Source organism: Branchiostoma floridae, unplaced genomic scaffold (assembly GCF_000003815.2).
Source record: "Branchiostoma floridae strain S238N-H82 unplaced genomic scaffold, Bfl_VNyyK Sc7u5tJ_1456, whole genome shotgun sequence".
NCBI classification, from domain to species: domain Eukaryota; kingdom Metazoa; phylum Chordata; class Leptocardii; order Amphioxiformes; family Branchiostomatidae; genus Branchiostoma; species Branchiostoma floridae.
The window spans coordinates 182,401-200,448 of NW_023365722.1; the positions used below are offsets into that span (position 1 = coordinate 182,401).

Consider the following 18,048-nt stretch of genomic DNA (forward strand, 5'->3'; position numbering starts at 1 on the left):
ATATGGTTCACCAAGGCAGTTATTGCAAGAACTGTCGGTAAAGTCTAAAGAGATAAAAGAGCCTGTCCGAGAACCACAGAAGTAGTTCTGACAAACATCGCTGGGTGGCGGTTCCGTTCCATGAGGATTAGGTGTCTTTAAAATCAAAAAATGCGGTTTTGAATTTAGAAAGGAGTGGAAAGGTACGATTTCGATCCAAATTAGCACAAACCAAATATATATTTCAACCTTAGCAGGAAAGTTCATCTGTGTTGGTAGAATCCATTATAGAAAAATTGCTAACACTTTACTTCCAACACTGAATTAAACTATAGGGACTTACCCTCTAAATTTTCGGTCAATCTCCGTCGACCTTGTTCACAGAATGACCCTTTCTATCTCCAGCACTGACGTCAGGAACAAGCCACTTTTGCAGGAGGGGGTCATAAGTATCAGAAAGTCTATTTCGCCCCCCGTCTCTGTTGAGTGTAAAAAGTGCTACCAACTTTTCTATAATATATTTCAACCATCTAAGCTTTCTTGCTAGTTGGTCAAAGTTTGTTTGAGTTCTTCGCTACTACGGGTTGAATCAGAAGGGAACTGGGGCCAATAGTGAGGTCTCTTTCAAAGAGTAAGCTTTTATCGTTCAAGCCGAACAACCTCCCGTTTTCTTATTCTTTCAATTATTATAACCTACATCTAGGTCGGACGACACGGGAGCCCCTAAGTCTAAGTCTATACCTTCTGGTGGAAAAGAATTTTTAAGATTAAAGTAACTCAGTGCTTTTTAAAGCCCTTCTTTCGGTGTATTTTAACATGGTTTCCTATGGACAGTCTTAATTTTGATGTCTGCCCAAGATAAAACCGCTACAATAGGCGCACAAACTATCACCTTACTCTGTATGTTACACTAAACGCAAACCTGCACAATCTATGGTGTATTATTCTCTCTCTATATATAAGTGGAGTTAGATTCTAGCTAGATTTCGACGCTAGGTGTTTTTATCGGACTTTTTTCGTCAGGTTTTCTTTATTAGGTTCACAACATAACACAAAATTATACAAAAAAAGGAAACCCTGGCGAAATAGAAAGCCCGAAAAAAACACACTTAGCAAGCGTCAAAAGCTAGCCAGAATCTAACCTCCGCTTAGAAAATACAAATATACCATACCATAGATTTCGCAGGTTTGCGTTTCGTGAATAATAACGACTGGAGTCGAACCTCTGTTTGGAGAATATGGTGTATGACAAAGACAGGGGGGATTGCACAAGTCCTTGTACTTTATCTTCACGTTGTCCTCATACGCATGTCAACTACAGATGTATCTTGTTCTCTTCTCTAAAGGCTAGGAATAGCATCTAATGTTTATTCGATATGTTTTTTTAATGTTTTTTTTTCATATTTCCTGATCATTGAGTTTCCTGATTATCCCCTTACACACCCGCCAAGCCACCCACGTACCTTCAGGAAAAGGGAACGAAAACAGCGGCAGAAACCTTCTTGTCCAATCGCAGGGCGTGTCACAGGAGGCATTCCGTCCGTCATTCAGCCTAACCAGGCGTGGTGACCCTATTGTTGACCTGGTAACTTCGTTTTCCAAAAGCCCTGGGAAAGTCAGAAAGCGTGAAGCCAAGCAAAACGTACCGTAACACCTTTTCAAGGGCTGCTGACAGTGTCAAGTGCAGGATTTCGTCGTTAGAAACGTTACAAAATTCTCTGGACCCCAAGTGTCCACTATTACGTCTAATTTAGGTCCAGCAGTTTGCTACATATGGGCGGAAGATGTGGTAAATAACGCGCCCGTGAAAACCCCATGCGAGCCTCGCCAGGTGTGCTGAAGAAAGGGTTTGATTGACATTACCGTAGAACGGTGTCAGGTGTCAGTCTTGGCGTACTTCAGTTGGCCTCACGGTGTCCGCTAGCTCAAGACTCTCCCAACCACCTTCTGTTCCACGTTTTCCTGTTAAATCTTCTCAAGATGTTGCTCCAAGTGTGTCTTGCGGCGATCTTGGCGGTCACAGGTGGGTTTACATGACGTCTTATCTGTCTTCACCTCAGGAAATACGTCTTACACAGGTAGCAGTGCGTAACTGGTACTTGAGGTAAAAATGGCGCGGTTTTGAGACCGTTATATGTGGTCAACAACGTCAGTAGATTGTGGTTAGAAAAATGATTTCTAAACTCAAGTAAAAAAGATAAGGTATCAATATTTTTCAATCAATTCTTTACTAAATAGAGGCTCATGAAAAAATTTCAATTGCAATTGAAAAACGGTTAAGGACATTTCACTTTCGTTGCCCCCCTCCCCACTTTTGAGCGCCAATAGGACATTGAATCACAGCAGTGACTATAAACTTACATCCAGCCTTGCAGTTTAAAATTTTCGTATTTTTCAAACCCTCAATAGTTTTTTTCTCTAATTCTTTAATCCATTTATAAAGCTAGATTATAGCATTTTATCGTATGTATATGCTTGCTGGAATAGGGAGAAAAACACTAAAATCTTTGAGTACTTTTTTTTATTTTCATAAGCGGCAAAAGTGCACACAATTTCTTGCACATTTACATAATGCCGAAGATAAGCCAATACGTAATAATGGCTGTTCTACCTTCAAGGACTATCCTAAGCTATATATCACCCAGTTAAGTAGTTTGCTCAGCCCCCCTCTTGTCGTATTGGAATGCCGTAATCGCTAGACCATACACTGATAGCGCCACGTATCAGTTATATTGGCCTTCTCTCTCCGATTTCGTTTGCTTTTGCTCTCCTTTCCCCGTTCGTCTGTTTCAGTAAAGTTTGACAAACACAGAAAGGTAAGAAAGGACCCTGCATGTGGCAGTGTGGTGCATGGTATGGTTTTGTTTTTACTCCATGCATGAACGCAGATGACCCCGATAGAGCCTCTCACAACTGGACCGTAATCTCCTACAATGTAAACGGTTCGACGGTTCAGATTGTTTGCTATCTTCTTAGTATCTTGAGGGGAGCCCAAGATTTGTGTATTGAGTGTGCAAATTTATGTATGCAGAAGATGCATATATATATATATATATATATATATGTGCACTACTCATAATTATAAAATTATGTTTTATGTCAGGAAATGTGACTGTATCTCTGGTGGTTTACAAGATACCATATCGTATAATCTACCTTACCTTGTACATTGGTCGTATAATCTAGAACAAACACAAATGGTAACTAGAATGTATATAAGCGATGGTTCTTTCAATTAGTTCTTCTATTCAAAACACAATGTCGCTTAGAAATCCGCAACATAAAAGTAAAAAGAAGCCGCATAGATGTTTTAAGGCTATAAGGGCAGTGTGCTGTTATCCAATGCTCCTAGGGCACAGTGTTGGAAGGGGGGCCCAGGCCTAACCCACTTTTTCCACCGCTTTGTACTTGCCCTGTCGAAGCCATTTTTACACCTTGTTCAGTTCGGAAAGTCGTGTAAAGTCCATTTTCCATGGACACTCGAGGTACAGGGAGATCAGTAACTCACATGAAGTAGAGTATATAAAGAGAAAGACTACACAGTCTTTGTATTGTATATTCCCTGTCTTTACAGTCTTGTCAACATGTCAAATGTGTATATAACGCTACCCAAAAGCACGCGCCTTATGAAAACTTGGTTCTGCCAAGCTAAACCTTTAATCCTATTAGCCTATTCAGAAGGGGACAACAAGGCTTCTCCTTGGGTTAACCCCCATAGTGGTGACCGATTTGTAATGTGTCAAAGCATAAAGCCTATTCGAGAGCTACTGACAGGTACAAGACCGGGATTTCGTCGTTAGACCACAGTAAGTAAATTTTATGGATGACATCCCATGCAGAGTGAAAGAAAAAGAAAAAAAAAGGTAAAAAACAACAACAAGATGGCTAAATTTTCAAAATAGACACCATAAACGTCGTAACAAAACTTGAAGTGACACATGTGGCATCACAATGTGGAATTCATTCCTGTATTAAAGAAGTGAACTAGTGTTGTAAAAGTGATACTAGTGTGGTACAAACAACAGCACTCAGTCGTTTCGTTTACTCTTTACCCCCAAGCTGGCAACTACAGTCATGGCTTCCTTATTGGTGCCACTTTTACAACTATTCAACAAGTTTTAGTTCTTCAACTATAGTCATGGCTACCTCCCAGGTGTCACTTCTACAAGGCTACAATACAACATGTTTGCCTACTTTGGTCTATCTGACCATCCCCAAAGAGGAAATTTTTTTTCTGAAATCAGGCAAAGATTAATGAGCGAGCTGATGTCATCCATAAAATTTTACTTGCTGTGGCTTTACAATAACCCCTGGTCCTCCAGATTTCACTGGTACGTCAAATTCAGGTCCAGCAATTTGTGTGTTAGCTTAGGCAATATCCGGAGACTTTTCTATCCATGCGATACTCCAAAGCAAACAACAGCACTCAGTCGTTTCGTTTACTCTTTACCCCCAACCGCACCCTCCCAGTGTATTCCTTACACAAAATGTAACTGTATATTTTTCAATGCCTAGTTTCCCGCGCAATATGTTCAAGAAATTGTATCTTTTCCTGAAACATTTGCCTTGACTTTTGCGAGGTAAATATTCAGGAGTAAAGAAGTATATTGTTGTAAATACGGTGGTGTCAGTATCGTTGGATAAAATGTGGTTGCTGAAAAGATGACGTCATGCCCATATTTTGTAGGGAATGGGAACGCGTGTAACCAAATATGAGGTCACCAACGGTCGTCTCAAGGGCGTACTCCTCGACTGAAAAACATGGCGGCCAACTTCAAGAAGAAAATCATAGATTTTTATTCTCTTCAACCAAAAACTAACATTTTATGATATGCCTAACTTTTGGTGCATTTTCTGAGGAAATTATAGTTATGGGAAATGTTCCGTAAGCTGATTTTTTGTCCTTTTTTTTGGGGGGGGGGGGTATGACGTGATTATGGTTATGCAGTGCGTCAAGGTCATTGTTTAAACGAGAATGGGATCACAATGCACTGTGCACAATAGGGTTTCACGGCTTGTTCTTTAAATGGTTGAAAGGGTTAGCACAGAGTCTTTTTTTTTAGAAAAACAACAATTGTCTGACTACTTCTCTAGTAGGAAAGGTATTGAAATGATAGAGGTGCAATTAAACTTTAGAATTATATTCATATTCTCACGGTGATACTCTTGTCAATATTAAAGCAATAAAAATGTTTGCTAATTTTGAATTTATAGGATATATTGTCTATATCATTTCTCCCCCTCTCTCTAGATCTCTTTATCTCTCTCTCTCTCCTTATCTCCCTCTCTCTCAACAACAATGAATATTTTTCTCCCAAAGTACCAATATGTTAGACTCCCTTGCAGTCTATGGACGGGGGGGGGGGGGGGGGGGAGGCGTTGGTTCGCGATTTTCAACGTTGGCTAGGTTCTCTGCCGGGAAAGGGAGTTTGTCGAGGAAGGGAGTTTGCTGTGGAAGGGGCGGGGGGTAACTCGCTATCATGGCAAACTCCCTTCCAAAAGAAAACAGCCCCGTCCGAAGACTGCAAGGGAGTCTACCAGTATGTGATTTAGATAAAATCTACAAATCTTTCCCAAGCTTTTCTAACCTTACTGACCAACAAAAAACAATCTTCTTGCTTAAGTCGTTCAACTCATATTTATATATGAAAATGTTGGACAATTCATCTCCCACTACATACGGAAAAGACGTCTCTTTTGATTTATCTATAGTTCTCATTTTCCTTCTCTGTTAAGGTATACAATTATGTATACCACTACACACAACTTTACTTTGTCTGCAATTAGCCCTCGGGTATGAACTTGCAATAAAGATTATTATAATTGACGCCTAAATTCTGAATGCCCCACATTTATATTTCAGTCACTGCGGAAAGTGTCAGCCACCAGCAAGGCCAAAGCCACTTGTTCGAGTGTGACTACCCTATCAGTGCGGATACATACGTTATCAACTGGTAAGGGAACTACGAAATGTTACGCTAGTTTACCTTTATTCGCGGGGTAACCTATATCCGTTGTATTTAACAAAAGGGGATTTAGAGCTATGGAGTCGATGGATGCTAATTTGAAATTGAGATATTTTAAAGATATTACACTGTGAAACTACAGGCCGCTAACTTGATAGCCCTAAATACTAGTACCTTGCTTTAAAATAAAACGGATATTGGTTACCCCGCGGATAGTGGTGGACTAGCGTTATACAAATGGTATTAAAGGATACATACGTTATCAACTGGGAAGGAAAGGAAAATGTATAGATATTGTATGAAAGTGTGTTTTATATTGAAAATTAGTCTTCTTGTTATTCTTAATCAATCACATACTTGCAAATATAACGATGCAAATATTAAAAAGTTAATTTTTTTTAGATTTTGTTTGTATGTTACGCTAGATCAAATTTATCCGAGGAGTAATTTATACCAGTTGTTTTTAGTCACAGGAGTTTATAAGTGGTTTCAGACTGGACTATTTTGAAATTTTGAAAGCACATTCCGCCAAATTGATATCCCTGAATGCCCTGTTTTTAAAAGCACCGGATATAGGTTATCCTTCAGATACAGTGAACTACGGTTACTGCACAGGCATCGACTTATAGGTCTAATTTTTTTTTCAATTGCGCTGCTATGTTCGTCATTTGATAAAATATGGAACAGACACGCAAAGTTAGCAAAGCAGCTATTGTGGTACTTTGAAATTCTCATGAAAAATCCTGCGTTCATTGTTTCAGTTACCCTTTTGTAACATCTTTACAAAAACGCCCCTGCAGTTTCAGAGCAGGTTGTAAGGGGGGATACCTCCACCACTTCTTCCTAACAACATCAAAAGTACATAGCATGTCAAATACCGGAATCTTTGCTGCAGTACCAAGGTCACACACCAGGGGCCCAAACTTTACGTTGACCTTTCTCTTTTTTTTTCTAAATCAGGTTCGTAGGGCCTGATGTTACCATCATATGCATGGTGATGAAGAGCGGCCCATAGCGATAACTGCAGCAGCATCTCTTCTCCCTAAGTCAGAAACATCAAGCTTAAGCAAGCTTGACTTCACTGACTCAATAGGCGAAGCAGGGGTTACGAGGCTGCTCGGGAAATTCCCTACCCCATTTTGGCCGGAATGGTTTGATCCGCTAACATCGCACCATCGCACATGTGGCGGGTTCTTTTACGTGCCCGGGGTGTGGTTCTCCCCAAACACGGGACCTCCATTTAACGTCCTATCCGAGGGACGACTCATTTTCACTTGAGTAAAGTGAGGAAAGTCGTGTAAAGTGCCTTTCCCAAGGGCACAAGACCGGCAACACGGCAGGCGGATTCGAACCGGGGACCTCTCGGTGACGGGCCGAATACACTACCACTGTGCTACGCGGCCCCACTAACACTCTTCACAACAACTATCCATACACTAAATATCATTACAATCTTGTCAAAAACATTCATGAATACAACACTTAACGTTTGAGACCCTATTGGTAGCAGCGACACCTAGCTGAATTTTGATAAAATGCAGGTCAGTATTGCCTCGTGGAAGGTTACAGGCAGTCACACAAACGTCGTCTGTTCATTCCATATAGATACTGGTTTGTAGGTCCATCAGTTTCTTAGTCCTTTCCTCTCTAGTTATTTTCTTCTGTCACCGACTGCAGGTATAAGGATGGCACTTCAGTGATGAATTACCTCTCGGGAGGCGAACCAGCCTTTACCGAAGACCTGGATGACCGTACTGATGTCCAGTTTGTTAACAACAGGAATCTGGAGATCACCAACTTACGGTACGTAGAGTTAGTTATATAAACAGAAAGACAAACTCGCACCCCTCTGGAACAAAGACTATGCAAACATTGTAATTTAGATAGAATAGAGAACGACCGCCATTTTGTAGTAGAGTGTAGATTGTATACCGTAGAGAGAAATGAACTGTATAAGGTTATTCAAAACCAGTTTCCTTATTGCATACACCTGTAAGTTCTGTAAAAAATTCATATTCCTAATGCAACAAGACAAACCATCGATCGTAAAACATATCTGCTCTTTTATCTCCACTATAACAGAAACGCAAGAAGAAGTTGAATTTATCCAGCAATAGTCTCATTTGGTATCTGTGAACTATATCTGTTCAACATGTCTTGTTGTGAGCTGTACTTAGCCCGGTGTGGCAAAAATGTGCAATAAAGGTCTTCATTCATTCATATATTGATCAAACCAAACAGACGTTGATTTATACATGGCAAAGAAGCTAGGCAAGTGGACGCAAGATCTTTGATCCTTTTTTTTCTCGACTCAAATCTGTCCTTACGCGAACTAAACAGCTGAACAGATTTTGAAAATGGGAAAGCTTAGACCGTACCTGTGCCTTTTCAGCCAAAAAGTTATCAGATTTGGTCGAAACGTTCAAGACAAATGAGAGTTTTCAAGGATTTTATGTGGCACTATAATGGTGTCACACGCAACTTAACTGTCACGTCTGCCACACAGATGAGTTGGAAAGAAGGTGGGGTTCAAAATCATATCCCTGTTGTTTTTTCCAGAGTATCAGACGAAGGAGAGTACTACTGCAGCGTGATCGAGATTGGAGCAGGCGGCCAGAGTGGTGATGGAACGCGGTACCAGCTGGTCGTCTTCGGTGAGTTTATTTTCAAATACCAGTAATACCAATTTTACTTCAATCCATTGTTTGGAGCTGTGACATCGGATGACCGAGTGACTAAGTTCATCATCATCAGTCACTGGGTTCTGCATCTATAGTCTGGAAAGTCCTATAGCTGCATTCAGTCTTTCTTCATCCTTTTCCATTGTGTTTTGCATCCTGCAAGCTTCCTTAGCTCCTGGAGTTTCTTTGCTGTTGTAGGAAAAGCTCGACCTCTTTGCTTTAGGTTTGCTTTCGGCATGCTGAGCAGGTTAACACTGTGACCAAGCTGGCGGGATAGAAAATGTAGAGGTCAGATTCCTGCCCTTCCTGGCTAGACTTTGCTACCTTAATCAACCCGGCAGGTATAAAGTGTAAAAGTAGATACCTTACTTCGGTTGGGAAGGTGAAAAGTGGTTGAAGGAGTGAGATGGGCTCCTCCTTTCCTTCGAGTAATGACAAGTAAGAATATGGAAAAATAGAATTTTAAAATAGAAGACAGGATTTTGGAATACATTCATGATTCTGAACTCAGCTCGCCTAGCTTTTCTTAAGTTCATTAAATGACAAATCAACGATATAACATTCCATATAACTCATTAAAAGGGGTATTTGTTTCTTGGTTGTGTGTCTATAATTCCAAAATTTAGCAACTGAACCCCGGGCTTGTCAGGAAGGCTAACACGAAGTTAAATCAAAGGTGCAAGAAAGGTCCAAGAAAGATGAGCAAATTCTAACTGCGGTGGACCCCTGTCCATAGTTTTCCCCACAAGAAGTAGCATTGATCCGGCTCAAGTATAATAGCGCTTGGATGTTACCTGTACATCCATAGAAGATGGACGTACTACTCGTACAAAGTATACGTAAGAAAACCAAAACAAAACAAAAACTCAATTTTTCTTACGTAAGACCTTACCATTTTTTTATTTGTCCCTCTCAGTGCCACCCACTATCACCCTGATGGGAGGACCGTACGAAGTTGAGGTTGGGGAGATGATGATGTCCACCTGTCGGGCCAACAGCCATCCCCCCTCCAACTTCACATGGACTCTCCCGAATGGGAACGTGACACAAGGGGCGGTGTTGGAAATCACCAACATGACGCAAGCAGAAATAGGAACGTAAGTGTTCTTTCTTTGCACCTGTCTTTCTAGATATAGTATGTGGCACCAAATCAAACACATTAGCTATTCTTGACAATGCAGACAATGTTTGGCAGTCCTTCTTAACTAACTTGAGGCATGTTGTTTTCTTTTCAAGTGGTTAGCGAAATGAGGCTAGGATTCACTATGACTCATATTTTGGCCAAACCATATTTTCACACTTACTCTTCTAGATGATTGTGTTGGGTTCTTTTATGTGAAAAGATTTCACACTTGAGACTTAAGGCTTATTCCTTAAGCCGCTTCATACGCAAGAATATCAGCTTTACGACACCATCAGAAATTATGAATGACACATAATTATGTTGTTTGAATTAAGCATATCTAAATAGATCTAGAGTTAGATGTTATAGATTGTTGTACATGTATATACTGTCGTCGCTTCAACGGACGCAGAGTGCCTCTTTTTGAGATGGCGGTGGGGAATATTGTCAATAGGTCCCCTAGTTTTCTTTAGAACTTTATTCATTATATTCTTATAAATATATAATATAACAAAAGATGAAATATAAATATATTTATTTGGGGGGGGGGGGGGGTAGGGTGTCTCTTACTTAGCACTTTTCTCATTCATACAGGATGTCGTTTCTTTGGTGCGCAGAAAGGATGTTAAACTCGTTGCACCTGTCGCCTAGCAACCATTACCAAGTAACAAAATCGTACGTGCATCTTTCCTCAGGTACATGTGCACGGCTGACAATGGCTACGGGACCGACTATGAGTCTGTAGACATCACAATGACAGGTACGCTAAAATATCTAATTTTTTTCCGCTTCAACTTTTGACGGCTTCAACTTTTGACGAGCTCGAGTATCAGGCTTCTAGGGTGGAAACACCATTTAAAAGTATATATGTACGATGTAGAAAAGATATTAAATCACCAACCAGATCATCAAAAACATCCCGACCCACAAGCCTGGTACGAAAGCTAGCTTATAATCTATTGTCGTAAATGCGTGTGTCTTTGTGTGTTTGTCTTTAACTACATCTTGACTACATTGATATACAAACTAAAACCATTAGAGGGGCTGGTGCTTTACCAGTGTAGTGGATAGAGTTTAAAAGAGTAGTTACTGTAGTTTGAAGTACTAATTTAAAATACATGTAGTTGTTTGCTCCTTAGGCATGTAGAGATTGTAGACATAAAAGTTGGCAAATCCCACATTACGGCTTTGAACCTATTTGATGGGCTTTCTGTAATTTGATTTTTAATGTGTATATTAGATTGCGACAACACACACGGAATAAAGATAGATAAATGCTGGTAGTGCTCACTGTAACGCTAGTTCACCTTTATCCGCGGGTTAACCTATATCCGTTGCTTTCAGAAGTAAGTATTTAGGGATATGAAGTCGACGAACGGAAGTTTCAAACTACAATATTCTGAACATATTACAGCTTGAAACCACTGTCCGTCCAGTTGATATCCCTTAATACCGTGTTGGTAAACACAACGAATATAGGTTAACCTGCGGATAAAGGTGAAATAGCTTTACACTGGAAAAACTATCTTTGTATACATGTAAATACCTTACGGTTGGGGCCACAATGTAAACAACGCATGGGCTATATATGTGTATGTGTAAATACTTGACGTTTGCGACCGCATCTGTTAGAAGCGACACCTATACTGCAGGGCGAAATAGAATCAGCCAGAATTGCCCCGAAAAAGGGTGACAGACGATCATGAATAGAACACTTAATTGTGTACAAAAAGAAAACTGTTTCCTGTCCACATGACTACAAACACACTGTTAGAAAAGAATGACATGTAGCTAATTCGACTAATGTTTTTAATTTTGCCAGGAAAAGCAAACAAACAAAAGATTCTCAATAGGTAATTTGTCAGGTCAACGTCAACCCCTTGCGTTATGTTGATAGCATAAGATAAACATTGACTCTGAAATTATCGATCAAACGATTAACAGGTTATGCCGCTCCACCCATGACGACTGAATCAGGTAACGTTAACATTACTTACCAACGGTACACTTTCGTTGACCTTCCGCCATCTTGGATTTGGGGGCCAAAGTCAGCATAGTAGCCATTTACTGCAATATTGCAGACTTAGGTCTAACAAAATGTGAATTCGTGCATTCTTCTAGAAGTTTCTGCTCTGAAATGAACTTGTAGTTTTATTGCCTTGTTATTTGTGTGTTTTCAAACTTGTTATTTGAGCAAACAAATTAGCAAAGAAATAATTGTTTCTTTACATCGCACAATTAGAAGACGAAGGTCAATGAAAGTTGTCGGCTGCACCGGAACGCTAACAGAATTCTGCCCTGTGGTTTGCTGTGTTTGCAGTGCTTAAAGTTACATATTTACTAACAATCTAAAACCAACAGTCCCAACTAGACCTGTTGCTGTACTTTATCATTCCTAGGCACTGGAACTGGTATTGGTGTTGGTATCATGATCTTTAGAGTTTCTCTTAGTTTGGCTTCCCAGCGCTAGCGCGTTTGATAGTTTCTTTACCCGGTTTTTGCTGAAATGCGGACAAAGTAGAGAAGCTCTTTAGTGTGGACAGATGGCAAAATTGTCCAAATATAGTTAGCGAGAAACGGCTGGCGACGGCGGTGAAACAAATAAACGTTTTTAGCACATTTGCACCTTAGCATTTCTTTTCTGTAGACATTTTAATAAGTTCAATCGCGTGCTAGGAGAATTGGGGCACTTAGGAAAGTGCAGGTTGTAAGAAAATCAATACGAATACTGTGCGGACTGCACACTGTTGCTATACTGTAAATGTATCTAAGTTCGCGGGGATTTAATGTAACGGTAGCGGGAAAAAGATTTTCACGGTGGTTGTAAGTTCGCGGTAGCACCATGCACTGTAGACTGCCATGGAAAACATAAAACCACCGCGAACATTTCTGCATTTGCATTATTTAGTAATAATGAACTTTGCTATATGTACTACCCATCATGCCCCGCGTCTCCCTGCATGCAGTGCGGTTAATGAGAAAGTCTCTGAATATGCAATAAAGTTGAAACAAAACAGCTTTACCAACTGTAGTTTATTTTTAATAGGAATTTTCCACACTGAAAAATGTTTTGTAACGATACACCTCACCATTCTTTCCATACTGTTTTGTCAGCGCCACCGGTGGGAGGAAGTGACGTCATGCGTGCCACAGGGCTTCCCGTCATCCTCCTGTATATCGCCAGTCTCTTGCTTCCAGTCGTCATTTCTTGACGTCATTGACATGGAATTCTGTGACAATTACGTGACGCCAGTAAATATGACTGAGCCTCTAGTACAGGCTTTTCATTGACGTCATAATGATTATGATTTGAATCCTCAGATGCAAGGCTCCAGATTGATTGGATTGAGCAAACTGTGCTATATATGTGCGAGCTGTAATCCAACATGGCGTAGATGACGTCAAATGAAAAGCCTGTATATCGACTCTTCACCTCAAGTGATGGCATTTGTTGACTTTTTTGTTGAAACTTTTGAATAAGACAGATTTCGTTACGTTTCTGTGATTTTAGATTTGTGATGCCTCATTTTTCTTTAATCTTTCTCCAACGAAGCTGTTTTATGTATTCCTTGTTTTATGCTTCTTTGGAGTAGCCTGGGTACCATCCGGAAAGTAGTTCGCTCCGGCGTTCATTATATACTATAAACAGTCGCTTCTAGCTCTGACATTCATTGTACACTATATACATTCGCTTCTCTGTGTTTCATATAGCAGAAGCGAACATAGGAGCGAACTACTATCCGGATGGTACCCAGGCTATCTTTGGAGCGTATCTGTCTTTGAATCTTCTGCTATGTTTACTGTCGTGGTGTTCCTGCAAGATCTCCTACCCTGTCATTTTGAAAGGCAGAAACGTTTATATTCAGGTTTGCTGTTCTAACTGGTAGATTGTAGCGACATTCAAGTGTAGTCTGAATTATGTGTCTTCGTAAGAAGGTTTTAATGTGTGAGTTTTGGTCTGATGTGTGATTTCAGAAAGAATTTGATCTATACAATACTTGTTATCGGGTGAAGATTGAACAATAATTTGCTGTAACGTTATATGCTCATCTTTTTTATGACATTATGTATTTTTCAGAAGATCATGAAATGTCTAATAAACAGTTGTATAAACAAATATTTCTTCGTATCGTTTTATGTTATTGCATTTCGTGTTCTAATATTAAACGACAATGTCGAAAGATATGATGATTTTGAAACTTATTTTCAACCATTTTTTTTATTTACAACTACATACTTTAGTGTTTGCATGTACATGTAACATGATGAAGTCCCGCATTTTACTACCGTTTTTTAATCTTCAATACTATTATCATAGCAATCTAAAATCAATAACCCATATCTTTCATATTATGATCATTTTAGATTTTTCAGTAACCAACGTTACTTTCATCATATCACTAGTATCAGTACAAACTATCACTATCTCGAATATAAGGTATGTCTGACTCACAAAGATGTCGTGCCGAACATACTCGCTAGGGGTCACTGTTGTATGACTATATTCTGTGACACGCCTGAAGACTGCTGTACAATCTGACCAAAAGAAAGCAAGGGACCAACCGTTTGCATTCGATTTCTTGCCTTCTTGTCCGTAGACAGTCAACCATGAACAACTGAATCACGCATTCATCCGTAAATAAGATTTTGGAAAACCATCATCATGATAGTGAAATTTATTTAACACACAAGGGCAGTGTGTATGAGTAAAAGGTGAAAAATGCCAGACAATGTTTTGCCAACTTAACCTTTTGTAAGCTGCGCACGCAAACATGTTGACAGTTTCCTTAATATAAGTGACGACTTGAAAGAAATTACAAAATCATTTCCTTTGTAAGTCAAACAGAAAACAGTGATTAGCATTACATGGACGAGTGTTTTGTGGACTGCTTTTAATTGCCAGTTTCGAAGAATTAACTGCATATTGCAAGTAAAACACATAACATGCATTGGCATAATACCGGTAGTAAGACTTATACCGGTAGATTAAAAATACTGGAACTTAAAGAGATCTACACATGCAACAATAGTTATTTCTGAGCTGTGCACACTTCAGACATCTAGGTGTCCAATACACCATTTACAAAGCATCGATAACAATGCGTTCGAAGACAACAAGGCCAAAAGTTTTCAGTATACTTTTTTTTAAATTTTCGGGGTAGGCAGCTCGTCGTGGGACGAACACACTGTCACATTCATTGCCAAATTTATATAGATCATAATTACACATGCTCACGGCACAAGACGAACATGATTCAACAACAATCTTGAATTTCTGTTGGTGACCTACAACTCATGTAAAAGTGTGAAGAACCGTTGCATAATAGCCCGGATCTACGACTGAATGGGCAAAATTGAACGTACGCAGCCATTTTCCCGCCATTTTTATATCTACGCTAGCAGTGAAGTGTTACGTCATAGCGGTTGTGACGGACAGAAGTTAAATGAAAATTCTTGACAGTATACGTCCGTTTTCTCATGACATTTTGTATGCTCATGCAGGTTTATGTTTTATGCATTTACTGACAGAAAAGGAAGGAACATCAGAGGATGTATAAATGTACATAGCGACAGTTAATTGTGCCGTGTTTCTTCCTACCGGTATTTTGTACCCCCTCCCAACCACGCGCCCGTTCGCCGTGTAATTCCGCGGCGTGTTACAATTACAATATTACGCTTTTAGCAGGACAAGAGTGGCAGAAAAGTTACACAGAAGAAGTGGCAAGGGTAACCTATAACAGCAACATGTAACTGGAGAAAATGATGCGTTGACAATTTGTCAAATCAGTATGGCTAGAGAAATCGTCGTAAACGTACCGGTATTATGATAATAGATGTTACATATAGGGGGCGCCACCGCAAAGATACAAGCTTCCTGACGCTAAGATATTTTAAACAACTGAAGGGAACGGTTGTCAGAGACTGAGGTAGTCTATCTTCTGCTTGGGGGTGTGGGGACGACCTTGTTTTTATTTTACAAGCAATAACTTACTGGGTTGAAGGAAAAGAAAAATAATAACCCTAGAATACTAACGTATAAATAAGCATTGACTATCATTCTCTACTTAGAAAATGTTGCCCTTCAAGTTTGTACGATCAAGGCGATCGTTCTAACCTCATTGGTACGATTTCTCATATCTGCTGGGAGATTAAGAATACTGTAAATGCAGAAATGTTCGCGGTGGATTAATGTTCGCGGTTTTCGCGGCGACCACTTTACCGCGAACTTAAATCCACCGCGAAAATTTTTCTATAAAGGTATTAGATCGCAGTCGATGGTGTTACCGCGAAATTAAATCCACCGCGAAAAGTCATTTTCCCCGCTACCGCGAAATTAAATCCCCGCGAACTTAAATGCATTTACAGTATCCCAAAGGATCTCCCCAACACGTTCCCACACATCCAGCTATCACAACAGTTTTGTCCTGTTTATTGTTTTAGAGCTTTGAGGAGGCGGAGATGTGAAGAGATAGCGGAGGGGTCGGATCGGCGGCCATTTTGTTCCCGCGGTGTGTTGTTGTTTTAGATTCGCCATGTTGTGATGACAGGTTGAGCCGAACGGAGACACCTGCTGTACGCTTCACATGCACTGGCTGTGTTTCTGTAACAGGCTCATGGGCATGGTGTGATACATTTCACTATCGCTACGTACTAGTGCTGTTTTATGGATGCCACTACTAGTATGGTCTGATGACACATTTCTACATTTGTTGGCCTCAGATATGTTTCGTATGGAAAGCTGAAATTTTGGCAGAGGAGCCTACTACTAGTACTATTCTGAGTCTCTCTCTCTCTCTCTCTCTCTCTCTCTCTCTCTCTCTCTCTCTCTCACACACACTCTCTCTTTGTCACAGCAAGAAGGTTAAAAACGGCTTTGGTCACAGTGTGTTTTCAGTGTGTATTTGCTGTGTCACAGAGCGTGTGTGCATGTTACGATGTTGTGTGTGTGTGTTTATATGCACGTCTGTCTGTCTGTGTCCTTGCACTCTCACAAATACTCACACAGTCCCCTCAGCCAATATAGGAGTACATCTTGAGTAATACACTATTGGCAGGCTAGAATTACATCCTTTCTTACTTTATCACCAGACTGACAACCCATTTAGGAGCGCCAATCCCGGCGGCCAGTTTCCGGACTACCTTGCACAATTGTGTATATCGCTTCCACCTGTTCAAAGAAACAAACTTTATTGACACCACAAAACTACGGTTACTTCTTTAAGGACATATACATTTCTGCAAGCACAAGATTAAAGCTACATGTATTACGACAAAATGAACGCCTATGTTGTACTCCCTGGGTAAAAGTGGACGCAAATAAATGATAGCTGCCGAAAAGATATACAAAATGCTACGGAAAAGCATGCCCAAAAGAGCCAGAGACAAACAGAGGAGCTAGACAATTTTTCTGTGTAGTAAAATGTACCGTGCGACAGATAATTCCCTCATTATTTTATCTATTTAGCTAATTTCGAGTAGCCTGTGGAGCCTGGTAGAGGCTACGTAAGTATCGATCCGCAGGTCTATAACTTACCTTACAGAAAGCCTACTTAGCACGGCATGCTGTCATTCGTGGTCCTAACAAGATGTCACCAATAAAATTTAAAATTTATCGTCTGTATACTTGAGGGTGTGTAGATCCACAGTTTTAAATTGTAAAGTTTAGTGAAATTTGTGGTAAGTATATTTAGACTAATGCACTTAGGCAGGGCATTCCATTGTTATACTCCTAACCGCCAGCCTCTCCTGTACACTGTACGAGGCAATTTAGTCCTCGGACTATAATCTTGTACATGACATTGTGTGTTTAGATAAATAAACCAGTTCTCTCTCTCTGTCTCTCTCGTAACACATAAGGGAAGTAGTTACTTCGCTGTGTGAGTGGATCAAGGCTTATCTTACGAAGCTTGTAGTTGTACGTACTGTATACAACTGGCTTGTTTCGGTTGAACGTGGTTTACCGGTTAAAGTATGGCTTCCCTCCCCACGGTCTTGTTGTATCCACACTGACATGAGATCACGGATGACTACAGCCTAACCTTTTGAAGAAGCGCCCGTAAACACTAGTCAGCGCGCTGGAATCTTGGATGTGTAGGGTCGGGCCGCTGTGTGTATGGTATAGGGCAGGTGTCAACAGGAACTAGATATAGCGCACTGGAGAACATGTAAATAATTCATGGTGGGGGCAGGGAAGGGTGTTTGCTTCAACTTTAAATTTTGTTTATTCATGAGGAGCTAAAATCGGAATGCAGGCCACATGCAATGAAGATCATGGACCTACTCTCCAAGCAGAGGTCAG

At 40.3% G+C, this 18,048-nt stretch overlaps 1 protein-coding gene across 2 annotated transcripts; it reads left to right on the plus strand.

Moving 5' to 3' along the window:
* Positions 1-1,505: 1,505 nt before the first annotated feature.
* On the plus strand, positions 1,506-13,331 carry LOC118407762 (hemicentin-1-like). Of its 2 annotated transcripts, XM_035808282.1 has the most exons (8): positions 1,506-2,002; positions 5,843-5,933; positions 7,623-7,748; positions 8,505-8,599; positions 9,543-9,723; positions 10,445-10,509; positions 11,694-11,726; positions 12,864-13,331. In XM_035808282.1, the coding sequence occupies exons 1-8, from the start codon at positions 1,960-1,962 to the stop codon at positions 12,959-12,961; spliced, it is 732 nt and encodes a 243-aa protein (XP_035664175.1). In that variant the 5' UTR covers positions 1,506-1,959; the 3' UTR covers positions 12,962-13,331. The 2 variants fall into 2 exon arrangements, with proteins under 2 accessions (XP_035664175.1, XP_035664176.1); XM_035808283.1 differs by lacking the exon at positions 11,694-11,726 and having other exon boundaries at positions 1,510-2,002.
* The last annotated feature ends 4,717 nt before the right edge of the window (positions 13,332-18,048 follow it).